At 37.3% G+C, this 22,863-nt stretch overlaps 1 protein-coding gene across 1 annotated transcript in view; it reads left to right on the top strand.

Annotated features, from left to right (window-relative positions):
* The window catches only part of LOC134578343 (serine/threonine-protein kinase D3-like), an 86,900-nt gene that overhangs the window by 45,745 nt on the left and 18,292 nt on the right, over window positions 1–22,863 (top strand). Inside the window, exons 2-12 of the mRNA XM_063437329.1 lie at window positions 656–794; window positions 3,076–3,204; window positions 3,645–3,823; window positions 4,549–4,735; window positions 8,305–8,391; window positions 11,335–11,482; window positions 12,644–12,755; window positions 14,831–14,908; window positions 17,971–18,217; window positions 21,284–21,312; window positions 22,047–22,119. Coding sequence (XP_063293399.1) covers window positions 656–794; window positions 3,076–3,204; window positions 3,645–3,823; window positions 4,549–4,735; window positions 8,305–8,391; window positions 11,335–11,482; window positions 12,644–12,755; window positions 14,831–14,908; window positions 17,971–18,217; window positions 21,284–21,312; window positions 22,047–22,119 — 1,408 coding nt within the window. The remainder of the gene's footprint in view (window positions 1–655; window positions 795–3,075; window positions 3,205–3,644; window positions 3,824–4,548; window positions 4,736–8,304; window positions 8,392–11,334; window positions 11,483–12,643; window positions 12,756–14,830; window positions 14,909–17,970; window positions 18,218–21,283; window positions 21,313–22,046; window positions 22,120–22,863) is intronic.

The following is a 22,863-nucleotide window of genomic DNA, read 5'->3' as shown; positions in this document are numbered from 1 at the left end:
AATGAGTATTTCATAAAGATTCTTAAATTATCACATTATAAAAGAGGTTATTTATCTTTTACAAAGTAAAATGTGATCCTGACACAAAACAAAATACATATATGATTTGACAGGTGTATTTTTTTTATCTATCATTTGTTCTCATACTATTCAATTTTGGCTTTATTTATTTTGTTTGTGTGTGTGGTTTTTTTTCTTTCTTTCTTCCTTTCTCCCCCCCAAAAATGCTATTGTGTTATTTTTGTAAGGTACTGTTGGGGGCATGATGCTGCCAGAATAAAAATTATCTGCTGGTCTGTCTGGAAGTGACTTTATAGTTTCAGAATAACACAAACCTTCCATTTTGTTTTACTAGATTGTCAGCTAATTTGGGCTTCTACTGTTATATGTCAAACTTATATTGCTAGAATGGATTATTTCTTTTTTTTTTTTTTTTTTACCAATTGTACAGCAGAATATGTTAGTTATATAAATGATTGTGATTGTAGAGCAGATATTCTGAATTGTTTTTGTTTCATTTGATCGTTTTAGTAAAATCACTAGTATCACCCCAAATGCAACTGCTGTCTGTAACTTGTCTCACTGTTCTACACAGCTGTTTTGCATAATGAAATCTATTACAGAATTTAAAACATGTCAACTATTATTTTTCTAGTACCCAGAATATGGCTTCCTGGGTGTTTCTGAAAAAATCCAACTCTTTCGTCATAATATGAGCTCGGAAAATATCCTAGAACATCTCATCTCATCTAACTCCATTCACGAAGGAGACCTCATTGAAGTTGTCCTACCAGGTAAACAATATGCAATATGCAATAATAACACAATGCCATTATTATAGCCAACAGAAGATGTGACAACATGGTCGATCCCCAGAGATTATACTATTGAATAATTATTTTTTTTTTTTTAAAAACACCTTATATCTGTGTCTATAAATTCATATATTTAAAATAGTTATTTTTTTTTATTTTTTTTTTTTAAGTGAATTTGCTAAACGTTGCACAAATATTTATTAAGCTCTATGAACGTACCCTTCATTAGTTGCAGAACTGGCCTCTGGAGCTAATAATGACCCCCTCTATTCCTTTCCCCTTTTCCCCCAAGCACTTGCTTATTAATGCAGGGCATAGTACAATTAAATATTATCACAGCGAATTATTGAGGACAAATCTCAAGTTCACAGCTTCTTAAAGGTACTGCTTTATTGAGCTCTGAGGATTTAAAAAAAAATAAAATAAATAAAAGTAGTGTGTATTAGTCAATGTGGTTTTAGTTTCTGGGTACCGGTAAGTCCCTTAGTTAACCAAATGGATTTCAATATTTGGATTTAATTATTCTGTTCCAGTTATGGCTATGATTTAATATTTTTTGGTAAGTTTTTCAAATGGTCACATTTCTTTAGAAATGCTTTTCAAATGAGTTCTCTACAAAAATTCCCGTAGACTTTTATGGTGACTTTGTAGGTAAATTATTTGAAACGTTTTTGTTTCGAACACATTGTGATAATTTGAAAAGCATATCCAAAAATTAAACCAAGGGCTATGTGTGATTACCTTCCTTTTGTGTGACTCCTTCCTTATATGTTCCCAAGTAATATTGTACATACCTGTGTCCTCTTCGTCTTGGATGATGTGCTTATAGCATGACACACATTACAAAGTCCTAGTTTCCCTAGTTTTCTCTCCCCAGTGTATTATCTGTGTCTTTTAGTGATAAAAGAATACAAATTTACCTTTATTTCTTTATCAGGGTTGAAGGCTATTTTTGGGGGGGGGGGTCATTCCTCAATTGAGGTCCGATTAGTATGTTACACTATCAGTCCAGGACACACATTGCAAATGAGGAGGAACAAAAAACACTGTTTAATTTCTCCTCTTCTGTGGTTTTTCTTTCTCTATGTCGACTGCCAGGTACAAAGGACAGAACTTAAAACAATGATTGTCAGGCACCTAGTTGCAGGATAAAGAGGTGTGGATTCTATTTTTTTTCCACCTAATGAATGCATATTAGTTAAATAGCGGAAAACATAAAAATAATATTAAATTATAATATTAAAAATATTCTTAAAGACATTAAAGTTTTTTATTTAAGACTCATAAAGCCTCATAAGAATAATATTTTATAGTATCTGACATAGCAGGGATACATCATTTGTTTGGTAATCAGTTTCTGCTACTTCATTTGGCAAAATACTGTAGATACTTTTCGTATTGATGACAGATGAAGATTTGAGTTTTCAAAAAGAGAAAAACGAACCGCACTCCACTCTTGACAAAAAAACCTTACATACAATTGAAGATACGTTGAGTGCCTGGATCCTCTTTCTACTCGATGATTTGATAACACATTCACTAAATGATATGCTTCAGTCGCATACCTTTTGCTAAGTAGTTGGAGATTATTATTTTTTTTTTAATTTGGCGTTTTTTGGCTTATAGTTTTTTTTTGCAAATATGATTTTTATTTAGGTTTGCATTGTCGAAAGTGAATCACATTGAGACTCGCAGGTCTCCATACGCATTTTGGTTACAATAACCAAAGCACAACATTTGCGAAAAAGTGTTTAGAAGACGAACAGTCATTCGGGCTCACAGGCCCACATTAGCAGGTCCCTTTCAGCATATAGTTATTTTTTTTCCTAAACTGGTTTATCGTTTGTTCGATTACATTGTAAACCGTGCATTTTTGCCTTCGCCTAACAATACTTTGTTGCACTCAGGTCGCTATATTCGTTGTACTGTAATTAAACATTTGTTGTCTAAATTATGGGACACACAGGTCCTTCCAAGATGCGTCATTGTTGGTCATTATCGAACATAGCATATTGGTGCTATTTGGGCTTATAGTTTTCATTCCCCTGGCAATTGTCCAGAATTCTTGGTTTTATTAACTTAACCTGTTCAATTTCAGTTACCTAAATAACTTTGAAAATATACCGTTTACTTTAACCTAAACAAATTTTTTTTAAGCACGGTGTGATCCGATGCGTATTTACCCTGTATTTCTAATCCGTTTATTACGTGTTGATTTAATTTCAGTATAACTATCACTATGCTTATTTTTATTCTGCAGCTTCTGTATCCTTGGACTTTTCGATACGCCCTCACATTTTACTAGTTCACTCCTACAAGTCCCCAGCCTTTTGTGATTACTGTGGAGAAATGCTATGGGGCATCGTCAGGCAAGGGCTAAAATGCCAAGGTATGCAAATATACATGTTTTCTTTTGGATCATAAGAACAGTTATACCTTTTCAGTGGTGTAGTTATGTTCCATATCATGTAAACATTGCAAAATAATTGTGATGGTAAGATGTTTTTTTTTTATAGAGCCAGCATTTTCTGCAACACTGTACAATGGTTCAGAAGACATACAAACAAGGTTGACGCACATGTTTTACTTACATGTGCAAGTGATACCGAGGACTCTGTTTGAATGCGCTTACAATCTATGAGATATTATATTAAAGCACTGAAGACCATAGAGATTATCTGATTTTAGAAAACTGTGTGTAAAAATAGAGCTTGCTGTATGTATAGATTAATTTAAATTTCCACACTCTAATTTTGATGGTGAAGAAGACTGATTAAATACAGTCGTATTACTAATTAATGTTATTATTTCTTCTCTATCTTTCTCCAGGCTGCGGTCTTAATTATCATAAGCGCTGTGCTTTTAAGATCCCAAATAACTGTAGAGGCGTAAAAAGGGGATCTCTTTCCAGTCGCTCATTTACAGGAGCAAGTTCTATTATAAGACAAAGATCAACAACACAGCAAGGTGGAGGAAGTTTGGAAGATCTGGGAGCACACAGTCTAGAAGTGAGAAACCTTCAAGTGGCCACTCCAAAAGATGTCACTTATCCTGACTTTTTTTGCTTTTTATACTACATGTAGATTAATGGCTACCCAAACATCATCTTGAGATCTTCACTACTTGAGTGTTCCTGATTTGTGACTAACCGTGATTGTAATGCTCTTTCTATATTTAAAAATAAAATCAACCAGATTATTCCAACAAAATTGATTTCCTGTAAGTGTATTAATACAGATGACAGTACGTCTAAAAACAGATCGGTTGATAAAATAGGGAACGGTATTCTGAATCTGGATCCACAGAGTCAGAAATTCTAGTGTAATATTAGGATACACAAAACACAAGTAGAGTGTGTATGTATGTATGTATGTACATATAAACTTCCATTGTAGTGACTTCCAATCCCTCCTAATATCACAGCCTATAATTTTGAAAATAAATAATGAATAAAAAAAATATAAAAAAGCATTGGATTGATGATTTCAGCCACGAAGGCAGAGCAAGATCTTTTCACTGCTCTGACAGTGGAACTGGGGTCCTAAATAGTGGGTTTAACACTATAGTGTCAGTAGTGTATGTTTGTTTTCCTGAAACTTTAGGGTTCCTTTAAGAATATTCTGCAATCACCACTAGAACTTTCTGTGTAACTCATAATGTGATACAATTTTTTGCCTTTATTTACTCATAAGAAAACCTGTTTAATTTGTGCCAACATTCTCTCTTAATACAGTACACCCTAAGGAAGCCACCTCGAGTTCCTTCATTCAGTGGGCGTCCTATTTGGAAGGATTGGCAGGACATGAATAGAGTGAAAGTTCCCCACACCTTCCAAGTCCATTCTTACACCCGTCCAACCATATGCCAGCACTGCAGGCGTCTACTGAAGGGACTTTTTAGACAGGGCATGCAATGTAAAGGTATGTGAAAGAACTATGTTGTGCCACATCACCCTAATTTGTTAATTCATGCAACATACACAAAATACATTTAGGCTCTTTGTCAAAACCTTTGTTAAATATCCTTTAAGAAAAATTGTTTCCAAAAACCGGCATGCAATCTTTAATTGAAAAAGGAAAAAATGTTTCTTTAGTGAAGATCTGATCTGGACTCACTATAGCACATATTTAACTTTTTTTTTTTTTTTACAACATACAGTATAACATACACATTGTCAAGTTTTCATAAATATTCTCAATGGTATAAATCATTAGAAAAGGAGTCAATGTGCTTGGGCTCCTATTAAAATAATGTAATGTATTTCTAGTGCATACAAGCCAATTGTGTAAACTCTGAAAATATCCTGAGAATCCCAGCTACGTCCCTACTTTAAAATAGAAAAGGACGTTTTAATGGGTCATACCATTCCTTGCAGTCCGGGAGGGGTTAAGGTGTGAGTGAGCTCTACCATTTCACTTATTACAATTTAGTAATTTAGTAATTCCACAGCTTGATAATGATTGCGATAGCACTTTCAAAGTAGCTTTAGTTTAGAAATATGGGAATTAACTATTTTTTTCTGTATGTAGACAGTATACTCAAATACAGACTTTTTGTTCAAAATTCTTTTAATAATTTCCAGTTGTATAAAATGACATATTATATAATAATGTCAGGTCAACACATATATATAGGTATTTCACAAAATGCTATGGAGGTATAGAGCATTCCAGTGTGAAATAAACAAAAAAGATGGTGTAGATAGTTATAATTTAATTTGTAAAGAAAGTTAAAACAAACTAAGAAATCCAGATTGAAAATAAATTGAGCTGCCTCGTAAGGTATTGACAAACTTGGTAGGGACTGTGAAGTCTTCAATTTATGATGAGAATTCAACACAGTTTTCAAATTATGTGCCGTACAGTGTTATCCAGATGGGAAGTTATCTAATTTTCAGATAAATGCGTCCCTTCAGTGTGGTTTTAGGGGAGAATGTAATCCCCATAGTTTAGTCTACGTTTGCAGTCCGACAAGGGGTGTGAAAAGTGTAGTCCACATGTTCAGTCATCTTATGGTTAGCATGAACTGTACTTAATGCTGTGTTATAATTGAGGTTAGGGGGGAGAAAAAGGTAGAGAGAGAGTGGGAAGGAGAAATAAAGACTAAGGGAGCGTGGTAGTTCGCTGCAAAATTTCCAATTTTCCCCCGAATGTAATGGCCATCGAATCTAATGCGTATTCTAATTTTAGAAACTTTATGTTCCAAAAAAGTTGCGCATTAGATTCGAGTAAATATGGTATTTTTGTTTTTATATTAATGTTTCAGTCCTTTTGTGAAATATTGCAAGATAAAGGACACTGTATACAGTCTAAAGCTTTTCCTTCCCCCAAAAAATTCCATAACAGATGAACAAATAAAATAAAAAAATCTATTTTTTTGTGTTTGTCTGAAAAGAAATCTAAATTGCTGGTTTACTATATGTTTATGTGCTAGCTTTACTTACCATGCTTCAAATAGGTATCATACTAATATTTTTTCTAACAAAAAGTTCAAAGTGGAGTGATGAAATATGCAATATAAACCTTACATTTGTATCATTTTATCTGTTCTATTCATTAAATAGAAAGTATATTGCTATTTATCTCATGATCATATTCGCATAGTATACATTTTAACAATGTTTCTATAACAATGTGTGATGGATATGTTGTCACAATAGTTTGTCTGGAATATAACAGTTTTAATTCCTTCTCTCTCACTGTTGAAACTGCTCTGTTTCCTTCTGTACTGGAACGTCCTTTCTTTCTGTGTTTTTCCACTTCTTATTAACATTTAGACCATTTCCTTCCTAAAAAGATTTCTCACAAAACAACTAAGAGGCTGCGGTTTTTGTTGCATAATTCTTCCAAAACACATTGGAGTGCAGTGTTGTAGTTGAAGGGATCTTGTCAAAGGGCTAGAGAATATATACATTTGCATATATGTTAAATGTAATAAAAAGATACCAACCTGTCTCTGACTTGCCAAAAAAGATCTTTGCATGCCTGTGCCTCACCCTGCTATCCTCCCTGATCTGTGTGAGTATAGTTTGTGTAGCGGAACTCCAATACCACGACTAGGTATCTTTGCTGAATCCTCCTCGAAGCTGTAAGAATATAACCCTTTCCCCCCAGCAACTAGATGACACATAGTTCTGGGAGTCAACTGAACTTTATTCTGACACACTCTGCTTTGTATGCACAGACCCCCAGCATGGGGTCTCCATAGAAAAAGGTACAAGTCCTTTACAGACGCCTCTGTGTATAGGAGATAATTGAGTCCAAAGTAGGCTAACTCAATTATCTCTCAGTCACAGGAAATAATGCAAAATCATGCTAAACACCCCAAAAACATATAAAAATTGTACAGGAATCCAACAAAAGTCATATCCCCGAATAGCTCGGATCTGAGACCCCAAGTTGTTCAAATAGCGCTCAGATCCCTTAGGTAGAATGAAATGACCATTCAGGTAAAGTTTTGACCGGCCGGAATAGCCCAAAACAGTTTCAGAGAAAAAGCGGTAAAAGCTTCTTTTGGGGGCTCCTGTATGAACACAGATGAATGCTCCCCCTGGCTTTTAGGGAGCAAACGGTCCCTCTGTTCGGTAGTTCCTTTCTCCCGAACGACATTCTCCTAACTGGTCGGGAAGTTGAATGAGCATCAGTACAAGTTTCTCCGGCTCCAAAGAGTTCCATACACTCAACAACCATGTACCGCTACCTGTGTTTGGGAGACAAAATGGCCTCCACTCCTTGAAGCGCATGCGTTCGGGTATACAAATGGCAACCACCCAGGGAAAGCACTTGAGATAATTGCTCATTTGTGGTTAACAGCCAGGGGTGGTCGGTGCTTGTGGGTTTATAAAAGGGGGACGACACATATTCTGTTTGGGAAGCCAACAGAGTGGGTACGGACAGCCGAACAAAAGGGAAATAAGTATTGTATAGCGAAACTATTCCGCTGCACTTTGTTTTTGGGACAGATCCGAGAAGGTGCGGAGTGGGGAACAGATATGCACAGAAGGGGTAGATACCTACCTGTTTCCAAAAGCTTGTGTCAGGTAAATATTTTCAGAACAATGTCCTGTTAGTCACTTACATAATTATTTCCAATTTCCCTTTTAACCAAAAATGGTATTAAAATGTATGCTTTGAATACCTATGAACACAAAGATTTCCTATATGAAAACATGGCTATATGATAAAAAATACACAGAATGCATTTCCGCACTTGTCTAGTGCTTATATTAATGCACTTTTTACCTTGTACGTAATAAAAACATAGATTTTGGAAGCTTTTCCAGTCCCCAATTAAAACAGCAGTATAGCAACCATGCAGTAACTGAATACTGAATTGATGTTACACTTTCCCATATACTTGTAAATTTACTGGTAAATAACCTAATCTCACCTGTTTCTATTTAGTAGCAAACATTTTTAATTTCTTGGATGTATCGATAAAATTTAACTTTCATGAAGAGTAACCCCACAATTATTCATTCTCATTCTAGATTGCCAATTTAATTGTCACCGACGCTGTGTGCCAGAAGTACCTGATGAGTGTTTAGGCGAGGTGTCCAGAAGCCTGGATGGAGATGGTAAATACTGGATATCCTAAAGGAATACTCCAAGAACCATAACCTTTGCCATATTAATTAGTAAAACCCCTGAATAATGGATTGGAAACTACTTACCTGTGATTTGTCAGTGGCCCATGGCCACTTTCTCTGCAGAAGGAATCATTGCCAGAGAACCATGTCGAGTTATGCAGGGCCACGCTCATTGGCTGAAAGTGCTTTGCTGACCCGATCAGTCAGCAAGCTGGCGTAGGGCTTTGCTCAGAGGAGCTAATGGAAGCAGTGAAATGCTGCACATACAGACTCTAGACACCATGATCACTTCAAATCAATGGCGTGGTCATGGTGCTTGGAGTTACCCTTTGATGCACATTTGCGATTTTTGCTGAATTTGATTGAATTACAAATTAAAACTGTAAATGGCCCTTTGCAGCAATATGGGGTTTTTATTTTGCATTCCTGACCAGTCTATGAGCAGTTCTATTCAAAGTGCTTGGTCTTCTAAGAAAAAGAGTAAATTATGTTCAATTTTCTGGCTTTTTTCTGCTTGGAAGAACCCATGTAAGTTGAGTATAAATAAAAAAACCTGGGAGATTCACAGAATTTAATAAAGGACCACACAAAGTACCATAACCACTACAGTACACTGAATATTGTTCCAGAAGTACCCTGGCGCCCTCCAAAAGGTAAGTAGCCAAAGCCAGTCAAAGGCTCAATGAGAGCTGGAAACTCCTGAATAGAGTTTCCGTCAGCTCCTCTGAGCTAAATCCTGCAGTACAAGTCCGGCTCTTTGGCTGAGAGTGTCAGATAAATGCTCTCAGACAGTGAGCAAAGTACTGCATTGCCTGGTTTGCAAATATTTGACTATTCACCCTGAGAGGGCACCAGTTTACCCCTGCCAAAATAAACGGCTAAAGCGTGCTGTACTGGTTATAGTGCTTAGAGTGTTCTTTTAGGTTCTGGAACTGTCACCACTAATGAGTCAGTTTAGGTAACGAAGGTTCTAACAACTTAAAAAGAAATTGCACATGCCATGTTTGACGGTGCGATATAACAAGAAGAAAAACAGTTGTGTGTTGTTATGTTTATTTACACTCTTCAAGCATTTGTAAATTAACTTTTTTTTTTTTTTTTTACATTTGCAATGGCCTATTAGGCATTAATAATTAATCCCACACACACACCTCTAAACCGGAAGGACAAGCTATTGAGGTTTCTCTACGCTTTTGTCCATCCTGCATATTCTCAGTTTTTGTTGTAACCTACAAAATAAGTCCTAATCTGGAATCCAGCAACACACAAAGCTCCCTTCATTGGTTTCCACGTCCTGACCAATGTCGCGGCTTTCCTCTCTGTGGTCCAGTTAAATGCTTTTAATAGAGAAGTATATGATTGGACCATTCTCCTGGCACAGAACACATGCACGCACACTGTGCTGGGGAGAGTAGTGAGCGAGGGGTGGATGAGGGAAGGAATATTAAAAAAAACAAAAAACGAAGAATCATAGGAAATATAGGGGGGGGTGTATGGCCCACTCGAGAGAGGTTCAAGGTTGCTCTTGCAGGTTTGCTCCATGCACTGTTGTACAGGTTCAAGCGCTGTGTGAATTCAAGTCTGCTGATCAGTTTGTATGCATATGTGGACAAAGTTAACCAAGTCTGCCAATTATTAAAGGAACGCTTCAGACACATAAAATACTTCAGCTTGTAAAGTGCCGTTTTCGGTAGACTAGGGGCAGAAACACTTCACTGGCTGTTTCAGGCAGCCAGTGAATTTGTCAGAGTATTCCTCCCCTCCATCTCATTGAGTTATACTATAGCTTTTGAGAAGCATTGGAAAGCATCTGAGGCCACATGTGGCTCCTACACTTGTGGCAACTTGGTGAGAAACACTGCTCAATTCTCTGCCATTTAGGTGTTAAATGACTTTTATTTCTGTTTATGCAGCCTAACAGAGCCTTCATTAAAAAAAATGGTTTTACTTTCAATCAGATGTTATTTACTTTAAAACTTTTCATCTCCTGCTCTGTAAATTGAATTTGAATTGCATACAGGATACTCTAGCTGGGTCTAACATGCGATTAGCGGAGCAGGAGATAAGAAATTCTAAATTAAACAGAATTTGCAATAAAGGAAGTGTAATCCTTAAATGACTCTTTACAGTAAGTGTTTGGGAAGTCTGTGTAAGTCACATGCAAGGAGGTGTGACTAGGGCTGCATAAACAAAGTGATTTAACTCCTAAATGGCAGAGAACTGAGCAGTAAGACTGCAGGGATATGATCTATACACCAAAACTGATTAAGTAAAGGGACACTACAAGCACCCAGACCACTTCTGCCCATTGGAGTGGTCTGGGTGCCAACTCCCACTACCCTTAACCCTGCAAGTGTTAAGGGTTGTGGCTGTCTACTAGACAGCCACTAGAGGGCAGTTCCTGCTCTGTAGCACAGAAAACCTGTGCTAGAGCGTCGCTGGACGTCCTCACGCTGTGTGAGGATCTCCAGCGTCGCTCAATTCCCCATAGGAAAGCATTGAAAATTATTTTCAATGCTTTCCTATGGGGGGCTCTAATGGGCATGCACGTAATGACTCTGAGGAGCGGCGGCGAGAAGAAACCACCGCCAAGGGACATCGGCGGGGTCTCGGGTAAGTGACCTGAAGGGGTTTTCACCCCTTCAGCCGCGATTGGGAGGTGGGAGGGAGAGGGGCCTGCAGTGCCAGAACAGATTGTTTTCCTGGCACTGGAGTTTCCCTTTAAGCTAAAGTTGTTTTGGTGACAATAGTGTCCATTTAAGAAATAAGCAAATTCAGTGAACTGTTCCTTTTAAAGAAAAACAATATAAATAGGCATACAAACACGATTACCTATGAATAACTTAATCATTGCTGGATAAGGATAGTTAAAAATGAATTAGAAACACGTGTGCTTTATTTTTATATTTTTCTTGTTTCCTCCTATTGCAGATGCAGACTCATATAATCCTGAGGCAGAGGATGATACAGAAATTGGAAAAAGTAGCAGCAGTAGTGGAAGTGTACATGAAGAAGAGGACCTTTTAATCAAAGGGCCAGAAACACCTGCTTGCCCATGTGACAATCCAATGTTTGACAGGTAAGAATCTAAACTCTAGTACACTCTGTGACGTTCATTAAAGGAACACTCCAAGCACCATAAACTCTACAGCTTGTTGTGGTGGTTCTGGTGCCTTGAGTGCCCATAGAGCCCTCCATGTTATGCAGTCAATCTTTTACATGTATTCTCTTATTTCAAGAGATACTGTTACTGATAAAGCAGTTGAGATAATTATTTCTGTTTATAAATAGTATACACCTTTTTTTTATTAGTCAGTTTAAAATGCATTTGATATGTTAATTTGGTTGAAACTAGCCTGAGAGCTTTTGTTTAAAAGTACAGTTAAGCAAGTTTACTACTACAATGAAATAATACACATGTATATAACCTATATAGCAGTCTGTACAGTTGACATAAAAATAAAAACCTTGTTCTTGCTCAGCATGGGAAATAAACTTGTTGACTTCATCTTGATTGATCAGCCCATTGTCTTGCCTATTTTCTGAAATATTTTGGGTTCAGGCTCTGGAAACTTGATTTGTGAAATCATGCCTTGGACTTTATGTGTAGGTGTGGAGCTAAAACCAAAAAGGTCATGTGTAGGGAGATTAACTCGAGTGCGTATATGAGCACTTAAAGCTGTGAGCCATTGGCAAACATTTTAAAAACCTGTAGGAGAAAACATACGTAAATTATTATTCTAGGCACCGTAAACACTTAATGTCAATGGTGCTTTGCCCTGTGCTTGCATTAAAGGACCACTATAGTGCCAGGAAAACAAACTCATTTTCCTGGCACTATAGGGTCTTTAGGTCCCCCCCACCCTCATGGCCCCCTCACGCCAGCTGAAGAGGCTAAGCACTTACCTTTTTCCAGCGCCGGGCTCTCTCGGCGCTGGGAATCTCTCCTCCCTCTTGCGACGTCAGCGTCGAATGCTCATGTGGGCAAGAGCCGTGCACACATTCAATCAGTCCTTAGGAAAGCATTTCTCAATGCTTTCCAATGGACGTCAGCGTCTTCTCACTGTGAGAAGCGCGGAAGCGCCTCTAGCGGCTGTCAGTGAGACAGCCACTAGAGGCTGGATTAACCTTAGTGTAAATATAGCAGTTTCTCTGACTGATCTTGTTATGACAGTACTGATAGGCCATTTTCCTCCTGTGTGATGAAAAGTAATTATTTTTTGTCTTTCTTCCTTTTTAGTAACTTTATTCCTCTTATGAGAGTGGTTCAGTCTGTGCGATATAACAAGAAGAAAAACAGTTGTGTGTTAATGGAAGGGTGGTTGGTCCATTTTACCAGTAAAGACAACATGGTGAGTTAAATGTTTTCGCTAACATTACGATATCTGATAAAACCTTGTTTTGAGTACTATTTTGCAGACAACTGAAAATAGTTTTGAAATGCCTTAAAAGTATATATTTTCCCAATTGTTCTCTAAAATATGTTTAGTGTAAAACTATCGTGAACTACTCTGTTGCTTGCCTACATTGTACCTGGTACACACAATGTATGAAACTTACCCTAGGGCAACAGAAACTAAATTTTAAATGTCAAAAAAGTTATAAATTGATTTGCATGTCAATTAGTGAAATAAGTATTTGACCCCTTTGACTTAGTACTTGGTGACAAAATCCTTGTTGGCAATCAGAGGTCAGACGTTTCTTGTAGTTGGCCACCAGTTTTGCACACATCTCAGGAAGGATTTTGTCCCACTCCTCTGTGTAGATCCTCTCCAAGTCACTAAGGTTTCGAGGCTAACGTTTGGTAACTCGAACCTTCAGCTCCCTCCCCAGATTTTGTATGGGATAAAGGTCTGGAGACTGGCTAGGCCACTTAGGGACCTTAATGCGCTTCTTCTTGAGCGACTCCTTTGTTGCCTTGGCTGTGTGTTTTGGGTCATTGTCATGCTGGAATACCAATCCACTACCTATTTTCAGTGCCCTGGCTGAGAGGAGGATCTCACCCAAGATTTGATGGTACATGACCATCGTCCCTTTGATGCAGTGCAGTTGTTCCCTTAGCAGAAAAACACCCCCAAAGCATAATGTTACCACCTCCATGTTTGACAGTGGGGATGGTGTTCTTGGGGTCATAGGCAGCATTCCTCCTCCTCCAAACACAGCGAGTTGAGTTGATGCCAAAGAGCTCCATTTTGGTCTCATCTGACCACAACACTTTCACCCAGTTGTCCTCTGAATCATTCAGATGTTCATTGGCAAACCTGACGGGCCTGTACATGTGCTTTCTTGAGCAGGAAGACTTTGCGGGTGCTGCAGGTTTTCAAATCCTTTACGGCGTAGTGTGTTACCAATTGTTTTCTAGGTGACTATGGTACCAGCTGCCATGAGATTATTAACAAGATCCTCCTATGTAGTTCTGGGCTGATTCCTCACCATTCTCATGATCATTGAAACTCCACGAGGTGAGATCTTGCATGGAGCACCAGACCGAGGAAGACTGACAGTTATTTTGTGCTTCTTCCATTTGTGAATAATTGCACCAACTGTTGGTAACTTCTCACCAAGCTCCTTTTCGATGGTCTTGTAGCCCATTCCAGCCTTGTGTAGGTCTACAATCTTGTCCCTGACATTCTTGGACAGCCCTTAAGGTCTTGGCCATAGTGGAGAGTTTGGAATCTGATTGATTGATTGCTTCTCTGGACAGGTGTATTTTATACAGGTAACAAGCTGAGATTAGGAGCACTCCCTTTACCTGTATATAAGACACCTGGGAGCCAGAAATCTTGCTGATTGATAGGGGATCAAATACTTATTTCACTCATTGACATGCAAATCAATTTATAACGTTTTTGACATGCGTTTTTCTGTTTTTTTTTTTTGTTTTTTTTTTATTCTGTCTCTCACTGTTAAAAATACACCTACCATTAAAATTAAAGACTGATCATTTCTTTGTCAGTGGGCGAACATTCAAAATCAGCAGGGGATCAAATACTTTTTCCCCTCACTGTATGGGAGCAGGATACAGCAGTGCCAAGAGTGATCAGCTGACACTCTCAGACAATGAACTGGCCCTGCACAGTAGGATAGAGAATGGAAGCTCTGTGCAAGAGCTTCAAGCTCTCAGTGGAAGACGTGGCCAGCACACAGAAGACCACAGGTAGGTTGTCAGACTGGTAGCAAATATACATACAGGTGATGCCATGGTGAATTTAGTAGCAAAATGTTGGCACAACGTTTGGAAACATTCTCCAACTCTGTTATCATCCAAGCTTGGCTTTTTATCCTCAATATTTCCTTTCAGATTTTAATTTGCAATAAGTTGTAGTTTAGTTATATATTAACTCGCTGTTTGTGTTGTGGCCTCAGATTGAGTATAGGTCAACTGTAATGTGTTATATCCTGAAGCAAAATATGTTTGTTTTCACAGAGAAAGAAGCATTATTGGCAACTGGATAGCAAGTGCATCACTTTGTTCCACAATGACACTGGTGGAAAGTTTTATAAGGTAAGATTTACCAGCGCTAGTTCTCCACAAGTCTTCAGAGTCTGACCATGTTCTACATCTTGCATCATTTGCTGTGGTGGATGTACATCTTGCATAAGTTGCTGTGTACATATTGCTACATATACTTCACAAGTTAATATATATAGATTTGTTTTATGTTTCATGAAAATGCCAGGTTTCATGTTTTGTTGTTTTTCTGTATTTTGTGTTGTAATTCTTTTTCCTGGTATTTATTTAACTCAGACCTTTAGCTCTGTTCGGTAAGCCCTTCTAGAGTCTAGGCGTTTGCTAAATATAAACAACAATAGTGGATCTTAACATAACGACTGCGCTGTCATCACAAAGTGAGTCAGCATTCCAGTTAAGTTGTTTAAAGAATAAATGTCATGAGTAGAAACCATTGCGTGATATCGTATGGGGAAAGGATGCATGACTATCTAAATGGAATCTTTTACCCATTGTTTTGTTATGTCATGCCTTGTACGCAGTATCAGATGCATACAGGTGCCTGTAGTGACTGTATAGGCCTTAGAGTACCTCCTACTGTCCTAAAAGACATACTTCAAGTAATTGCAGAGCTCTCTAACCTAGATGTAATGGCTTGCATTAGCATTGTAGATATCCATGCACTATGTTTCCCAAGAAACATATCCACTCAACATCATACAAATATTGTCAAACATCTGCATTGCATGTTAGACGTACAAACTGAATTTCAGGCCAGATTAGTCGAATCAGAGAATTCTCGGAATTCTACCATGTTTTCAGTTCAGCTATTTTGGCTTTTTAAATTTCAATTTCCAGCGCTCACACTTTAGTGATTAACCCTGGAAGAGCTGGACCTTTGTAATACATGCAGCAAGTAAAACGATATACTTTACTTTACACGTGACAGTGCATACACCGGTCACACTTGACATATCTGAAAGCTCACGGAAAAAGAGACAGTTGTTTTATTTCAGATGGAGCAAAATCTCTGCTTCTCTTGTATCAGAATAACAGAACATGATTGATTTCTCTTTGTTTATAGTTCATAAAAAAGAAATGCTCCATTTCAAATATATACAGACAGTGTTGGCTCCTAAATATAGAAAAAAATCCATGAAAAGGAAGAGAGGGAGAGCAAAATGCACTGTTAGTCACAATTAAGACATTCTGCCTTAATCTCATCTGTTTTGAAATATGTTTAATAAAATAATATTAAAGAAATCATTGTGGAATATTGTTGCTGTTAAAAAAATAAAATAAAAAATAGATCAAGAAATTAACTGACTGTATTATACTATAGAACTTGTATTTTCTTTAGCATGTGGTGATGTTTTGGTTATTCGGTTTATTTTACATACCCACATTTACTTATGATCCATTGCAAAGTAGTCCATGCTACCACTGCTTCAGATAAATAGAACATTGAGGTAAAATATTGGGCATAAATGAGGACAATCAAAGCACCATAACCACTACAGCAGTGATTCTTAACCCCTGGATCTAAACTTATAACCAATAAATAACCAAACTAATGTATTTGGTCCCCAAAAGGATGAGGAGTAGCAGCAGTATTATTAGTTGTAGAAATAGTGGTTACTGTCGTTGAAAGACTTTCCCCAGTGCAGTCAAAACCCCTTTTGCACTAAGAAAAGTACTGTGTTTGTGTTTTGCAGAATTTATTTTAGTATCTGTCACAATATATTGGGAAAAATGGCTTATTGAACTTGTTTTACAAATGAAAAATGGGTTATCTATCGAATGTAATATACATAATTTTATTACCTCTCCAAAAAAGGTTACAAACCACTATACTGTTGCTTACTGTAGTAGGTATTGGGCTTAGGAAGGTCTGGGTTCAGTCCTTTGGTGTATTGACAAACCATGGTTTTAAATCCTCAAAATCCAAACCCAAGCACCTAGCGTGCAACAATATTGGGTTCTTGGGAATCTTGGAAATCTTTTTTTTTTTTTTTTTTTATCAAACATATTGGTAGATGTATGGGTACTGGGATTAAAAACACTGTGGAAGTACATTTCCTGGAGATACCTATTCGGTTTGCTCTCCCTTTGATTTCACCCTCCCCCCCCCTAGTTTATATCACAGATTGCTGTGAGTTTTACTGACAGTGTATATGTGGCGGAACCAGCCTCGCCACTGGGCATTGGAGAAGACTGATTGCCAGCCTCCTGCCCTGTGACTATGGTCCAATGTTGAAATGCTTGATTTTCCCCTGCAAAGACCCGAAAGCCGGGTCATTCTGTACTTTCCCTATGTGAGCAGTGTTACCCCAGATAGCTATGCCATGGAGCCCATTCGTATAACGAAAGACTATGTGAAAGACTTTGGCTCCATGACAATTGAACTGTATGTATGTGATCTGAGCGCCATTCAGTCATAATGTGCGCTCAGATCTAAGCTATCTGGGGATATGTTGAATGTACCTGTTTTATGCAATAACTGCACGTTTTCTGGGCATTTATTTCTTGCTTATTTTTTAATCTTCAGTATGGCCTCTGCATCTATTAGTAAAGTCTATATGCTTTTTTGCAGACTCCAACTGGTGGACATGTATACTAGGATCTCTTACAGTTGTTATAGACTCTCTATTCTAAATAATTGCAAATATCTATACCTCTATGAGGCGCCTTTATCTTGTTACTTTGATTTACCTTACAGTGTGTTGCTGGATTATACATGCTGTAGTTTTATTGGTTACTTTTTAAATAAACTTTGTATCTAATTTAACAGTACATTTAGTGCCACTGAATCAGTTATTTATATGTTTATATATATATATATATATATATAAATATAGTTAGACACCAATTTTCTAGTGTGCTAGGTTTGTATTATAGGAGCCTCATAAGTTTAATTTTTTTTCCAATTTTTGTTTTTAAAACGTTATAGTTTTTTTTAAGTGTCTATGCCATATTTTATTTTTTTTACTGTTTTGCGGGGCACTAGCTTATTTACAATTTGCTTTGTTTTAGGCTCAAAGGCTCTACATCATGTCTATAGTACTATTTGTATTATACCTTCACCCAGCTTTAAATGTTACTACTTATTATTCCAGGAATTGCCTCTCTCTGATATTCTCCATATTGAGGCTTTTGATAAGAAAGCTAATGGACTCCAATCAAATGAAGATGTGCCTCACTGCTTTGAGTTGTTAACGGACACCTTAGTATATTATGTGGGGGAAAGGCGTTCTTCCGAAGAAACTGGGCATAACTCAGGGGATGTGTGGTATAAAATGGTTCGGCAAGCTCTGTGGCTTGGCATGAATGAGAACCCCACATCGAAGAATACTGTTGGTACAGGTGAGGTGCCATCTTACTTTTTCAATTTTTGCAGTAATTACAATTCATTCCAGGAAAGAAGTTATTGAGTGCTACATCTAGTATAAGTCACTTGATCTGGCATTGATGCTCGCTTTCCCATGCATTGCACACAGGTCTATTAATGTATTAGAACTCTTTGATTTTATTGATTGTTTTCCTTACACTTTATACCATGATTATGTTTTCCTGTTCCTGTTTTCCTGTTCTTTAAATGTAGAAATAGTCTCAATGGGAGACTAGGCTAGTGTAAGAATGTATAAAACATAACATATGGTTTAAAACTGTTAAAATAAACATGGTAAAATAAGCATTTTCTGATAAAATTGTAAGACAGGTCTTTTGCTGGCCTAATGCTGATACATCATTGTATATGTAGAGGCTCTCCAATACATACCTGAAAAGAAGAGGAATCTTTAAAAATATTGTTTCAATAAATAAATCTTGTCACATTGAAAAAATAGTTGAACTGTCATGAACCTATCCAATTTATTTTGTTAATATTGGGAGACATCATTTTGTAAGCATTTTGGTAATCATCTGATTTAAAATACAAAATAATTTTCCACCCATATATCAACAGCACCGTAACATGTTTACAATAGAATAGGAACATACTGAACATCAGATACATTAGGTCTCCAAAATGTCCCGCTTTTGGTAATTTCCTGGCATCCCGCATAAAGTGAGTGAGTCAATAGACACATTTGGCTCAGCAGTGAACACTAAAACCATGTAGAGAGCACATGGGGCCAGTCTGGAGGTTGTCTGTCAACCTGGCATTCTTCATATCAAGCTGATATTCCCCTTCAGTGGCCTGGTCTGCCGACTTGCCAGACAAGCCTACCCATTATGACTCAAGTCATCCCTATTCCATGCAACATACTGTTGGGAGGTGTGGGACACTTTAAGTACTGAAACATCTCCATCTTAATAAAGTAGTTTTGATGTATAGACAATGACCCGTAACTGCTCAATTCTTTGCTCTTTGAAAAGTAAACCTTTTTTTCCCTGAAGCAACCAGGGAGGTGTTGTAGATTCATGGTAGAACGAAGAAGTGGAGGGGCTTTTGTTGACCAGACCTGTAGTAAGTGAGAAATTGTCGACAATGCTTGGACTCTGTCAGCCTGTATGATTTTCCTTGTGGACCACATCACCTGCGGTAGGGGAAATGGCCGCAAACATGCATTTTTAATTTGCAGCCACAGGGTCATGGGGTTCTACATGGAAATCAACTGGAAATTCAAAGCATTTTTATAAAGCATTGTTGGATTGTGATACATATATATTTAACACCCATGTAATCAGACTGGCCTTATTGCAGGCAAGAAAATGAGTTTCAGCCAAGCTCTCATTATATCTGTTATTCCAAAATGAAAGCAACATAACTTGGGCCTGGGGGAACAGCCCCTTACTAATACACCCTTGGTCGTATTACATTTCACCAAAGTGAGTCGTAGTTTACTGAAAACAAAAAATAGCTTTAATATAACTGCAACTGTAGGTGCATCTCAGAAGAAAACAGAAAGCATTAAAACTAGCAATCCCCCAGAATACTTATCAAACTCTATATAGTGATGCGAATAGTACAAGTCATAAATAAATATATCAAGAACTAACACAGCAGTTCAAAAAAAATCTTTCAAAAGTCTTTCAAACAACAAAAAGAAGATGAGAGGAAAATATTACATATCTTTTACATATCATTCTTATGACCGTTGTTTTTTTAATCAGGAACACGTGACCATAGCTGGTAGAAAATATCAATGGTGCCATATGTCGTTTGGCATGTGTAACACCACTCCTGCACCTGTGTTGCACATTAACATGGTTCTGATTATTATATTATATATTGTAAAGCTGCCCTTAACTTAATGAAATTGGCTTTTTTAAAATTATATGTTGTAGTATACCCCATGTGCTTTTGTTTTTTTGAGTTTATTTCAAAGGACACTATATTGTGATCACTATTTCCCAAGTGCTCACCTACTTGAATGTTGGTCAAAAGATCAACGTTGTTTGTTAAAACCAGGTCCAGACAAGCGTCTATTCTAGTAGGTGCTTGTACAAGTTGTGACATGAAGGTGTCATTTAACAAGTTTAAAAACGTAATTCCCTTTGCTGAGCTACTAGTCCCTCTGTCCCAATTTATGTCCGGGTAATTAAAATCTCCAATAATTAAAGTGTTACCCAGATTTGCAGCTTTCTCCATTTGCTCAAACAGCGGTTGTTCCTCGTCAATATTAACATTAGGTGGTTTATAACATATCCCAACCAATAGTTGGTTTCCCTTCTTTTCCCCCCAAGCAGATATTTACCCATAAAGCTTCCACATTTTCCTCATCACATTCCACTTGCTTAAGATTTGGCTTTAAATCATGGTTGACATACAAACATACCCCACCACCCTTCTTGTTTTTCCTATCCTTCCTAAATAACATGTACCCATTTAAGTTAACTGCCCAGTCATGTGTCTCATCCCATCATGTTTCTGTTATGCCTATTATATCATATTGTTTAGTGCATGCTACTGCTACTGCCTCTAGTTACCCCCTAATGCCTCTAGTTGCATTAGTAAGCATACATTTAATATCATGAGTCACTTGTACTTTTTGTGAATTATCAACATTACATGGCTTCTCTGTTCTGAGCTTGCCCCTCCCCCCGTCTCCACCCCCCTTATACTGTGCTAAAGCCCATCTCCTTTCTATCCTATCTCCATTTTGTAGATTGCTATGACCCTCCCCCCCACTACTAGTTTAAAATTTCCTCCAACCGTCTAGCCATCCTATACCCCAGCACTGCAAACCCTCTCCTGTTTAGGTGCAATCCATCACTACTATAAAGGTTGTACCCAATCGCAAAGTTGGCCCAGTGCTCTAAAAACCCCAAACCCTCCTTCCTGCACCAAGTCTTGACCTCTTGACCACATTGACCTCTCTAATCTCCCGCTGCCTTTCCACTGTAGCGCGTGGCACAGGTAATATCTCAGAGAATACCAACCTTGGAGGTCCTTTTTTGATGTGTTTTTTTTCCCCTCCCATTTAGGCACAAAACCTGAAACACTGCAGAATTTAGTAAGTAGTACTTTTTTTTATTCCATATCAACTTGCCATGTGGACCCCGTACAGTGAAATGCTAAATTTAAGCAAAATACATATTGAATGTTCACCTTTGTTTTAACAGAAATGAGGAAGGCTTTTACATTTCTCTAGGAGGGTACACCAAAAAGCATAGGAACCATCCAGTTGGCACAAACCTCTGGCTGGATGCTTGTTAATTCTTGCGTGGTGCTAGCTAGTGACATAATTGCCCATAGGCAGATTCATTTTTTTTTTATTTAAGTTCTACCACATTTCGAACAGTTACATAATAAACCACATCAGTGTTACATAAAGGAAATAAATGTCTATGCACCAAACGCCCAATCTGTGCATGAAGAAATAAACTTTTTTTTTTTTTTTCCTGTTTCTTTCCTTTTTTTTTCTATTCTCCCTATGTTTTGGATTTTCTAAGAAAACTGTAAAGTACATGTTTACAAAGTACAAGGCTTGGTTTCTTAAACTAAAATCCATCCGCTATATGAGAGTTCTTATTGGTTGTGTCTCTGATATCACTATAGCAAGAGGAATCAGAACAAAAAATGCACAACGTTTATCTGGGTTGCTATTTAACATTGACATTGAGGGGTTTACTTGTACGTTCTTAAACAGGAATCTCAAACTCTGGCCCCCTCAGGTGCTGAGGACCTTTAATATTCCACATGTACTTTACAAAATAATTATTGTATTGCATATTTGTTTTCTTGTAGGACATCAGTCACATGTACCAGATCTTCCCAGACGATGTTCTGGGATCAGGACAATTTGGAATTGTTTTTGGAGGTATGTAATTTACTTTGTGGAGTCAGTTTGGTTTTACATACTTGAAAACGAGAGAAATCTCAATGTATCATTCATGGTAAAATATTTTATAAATAAATAAATATATATTGGAATATTGTTAATTCGGAAGAGGCCTATATAATTATTAAAGAAGAAAGAATCACAGGCACTCCGAATTCAAGCCGCAGGCAGTTTTATTGCAACAAAATGCAACGCAACGTTTCGACCATAAAGGTCTTTTTCAAGCTGACACCACATGGTGAAAAATGTGCTTGTATAGCAAAAAATGACAAACAGGAAATTAGTTCATAATTCAATTAACTAATTAACAGGAGTTGTTAATTGATACAAAAAATAATATTGCAAAACAAACAAGTTTCAAATTTTATAGTATATTCATTATATCAAATTTAACAAACAATAATACATCAATCACTAAATTAAAAAACATAAATTACTATACAATTGTTCAATTGCTAGGAATAGTCTAGAATGTATATACATAAACATCCCATTGCAACATACAAGATCATCATTTATAATCAAATGTTTAAATGAATAGCTTACCTATAAGTGCCCAAATAGAGGAGAGAGGATAACAGAATAAATAAATAAAACATAACAAAAAATAAATACATAATAGATATCCCCACTGCTGTCCGAACGCGGCTCACTTCCGGGTGTGTGAACCGCATGTGACGTCACTGGAACGCAAACGAAGCAACCTCCCAAAGACAGATCGGC

This window comes from Pelobates fuscus, chromosome 12 (assembly GCF_036172605.1).
Source record: "Pelobates fuscus isolate aPelFus1 chromosome 12, aPelFus1.pri, whole genome shotgun sequence".
NCBI classification, from domain to species: domain Eukaryota; kingdom Metazoa; phylum Chordata; class Amphibia; order Anura; family Pelobatidae; genus Pelobates; species Pelobates fuscus.
The sequence above is the reverse complement of the archived record's forward strand: the minus strand, read 5'-3'. Positions and strand labels throughout refer to the sequence as shown.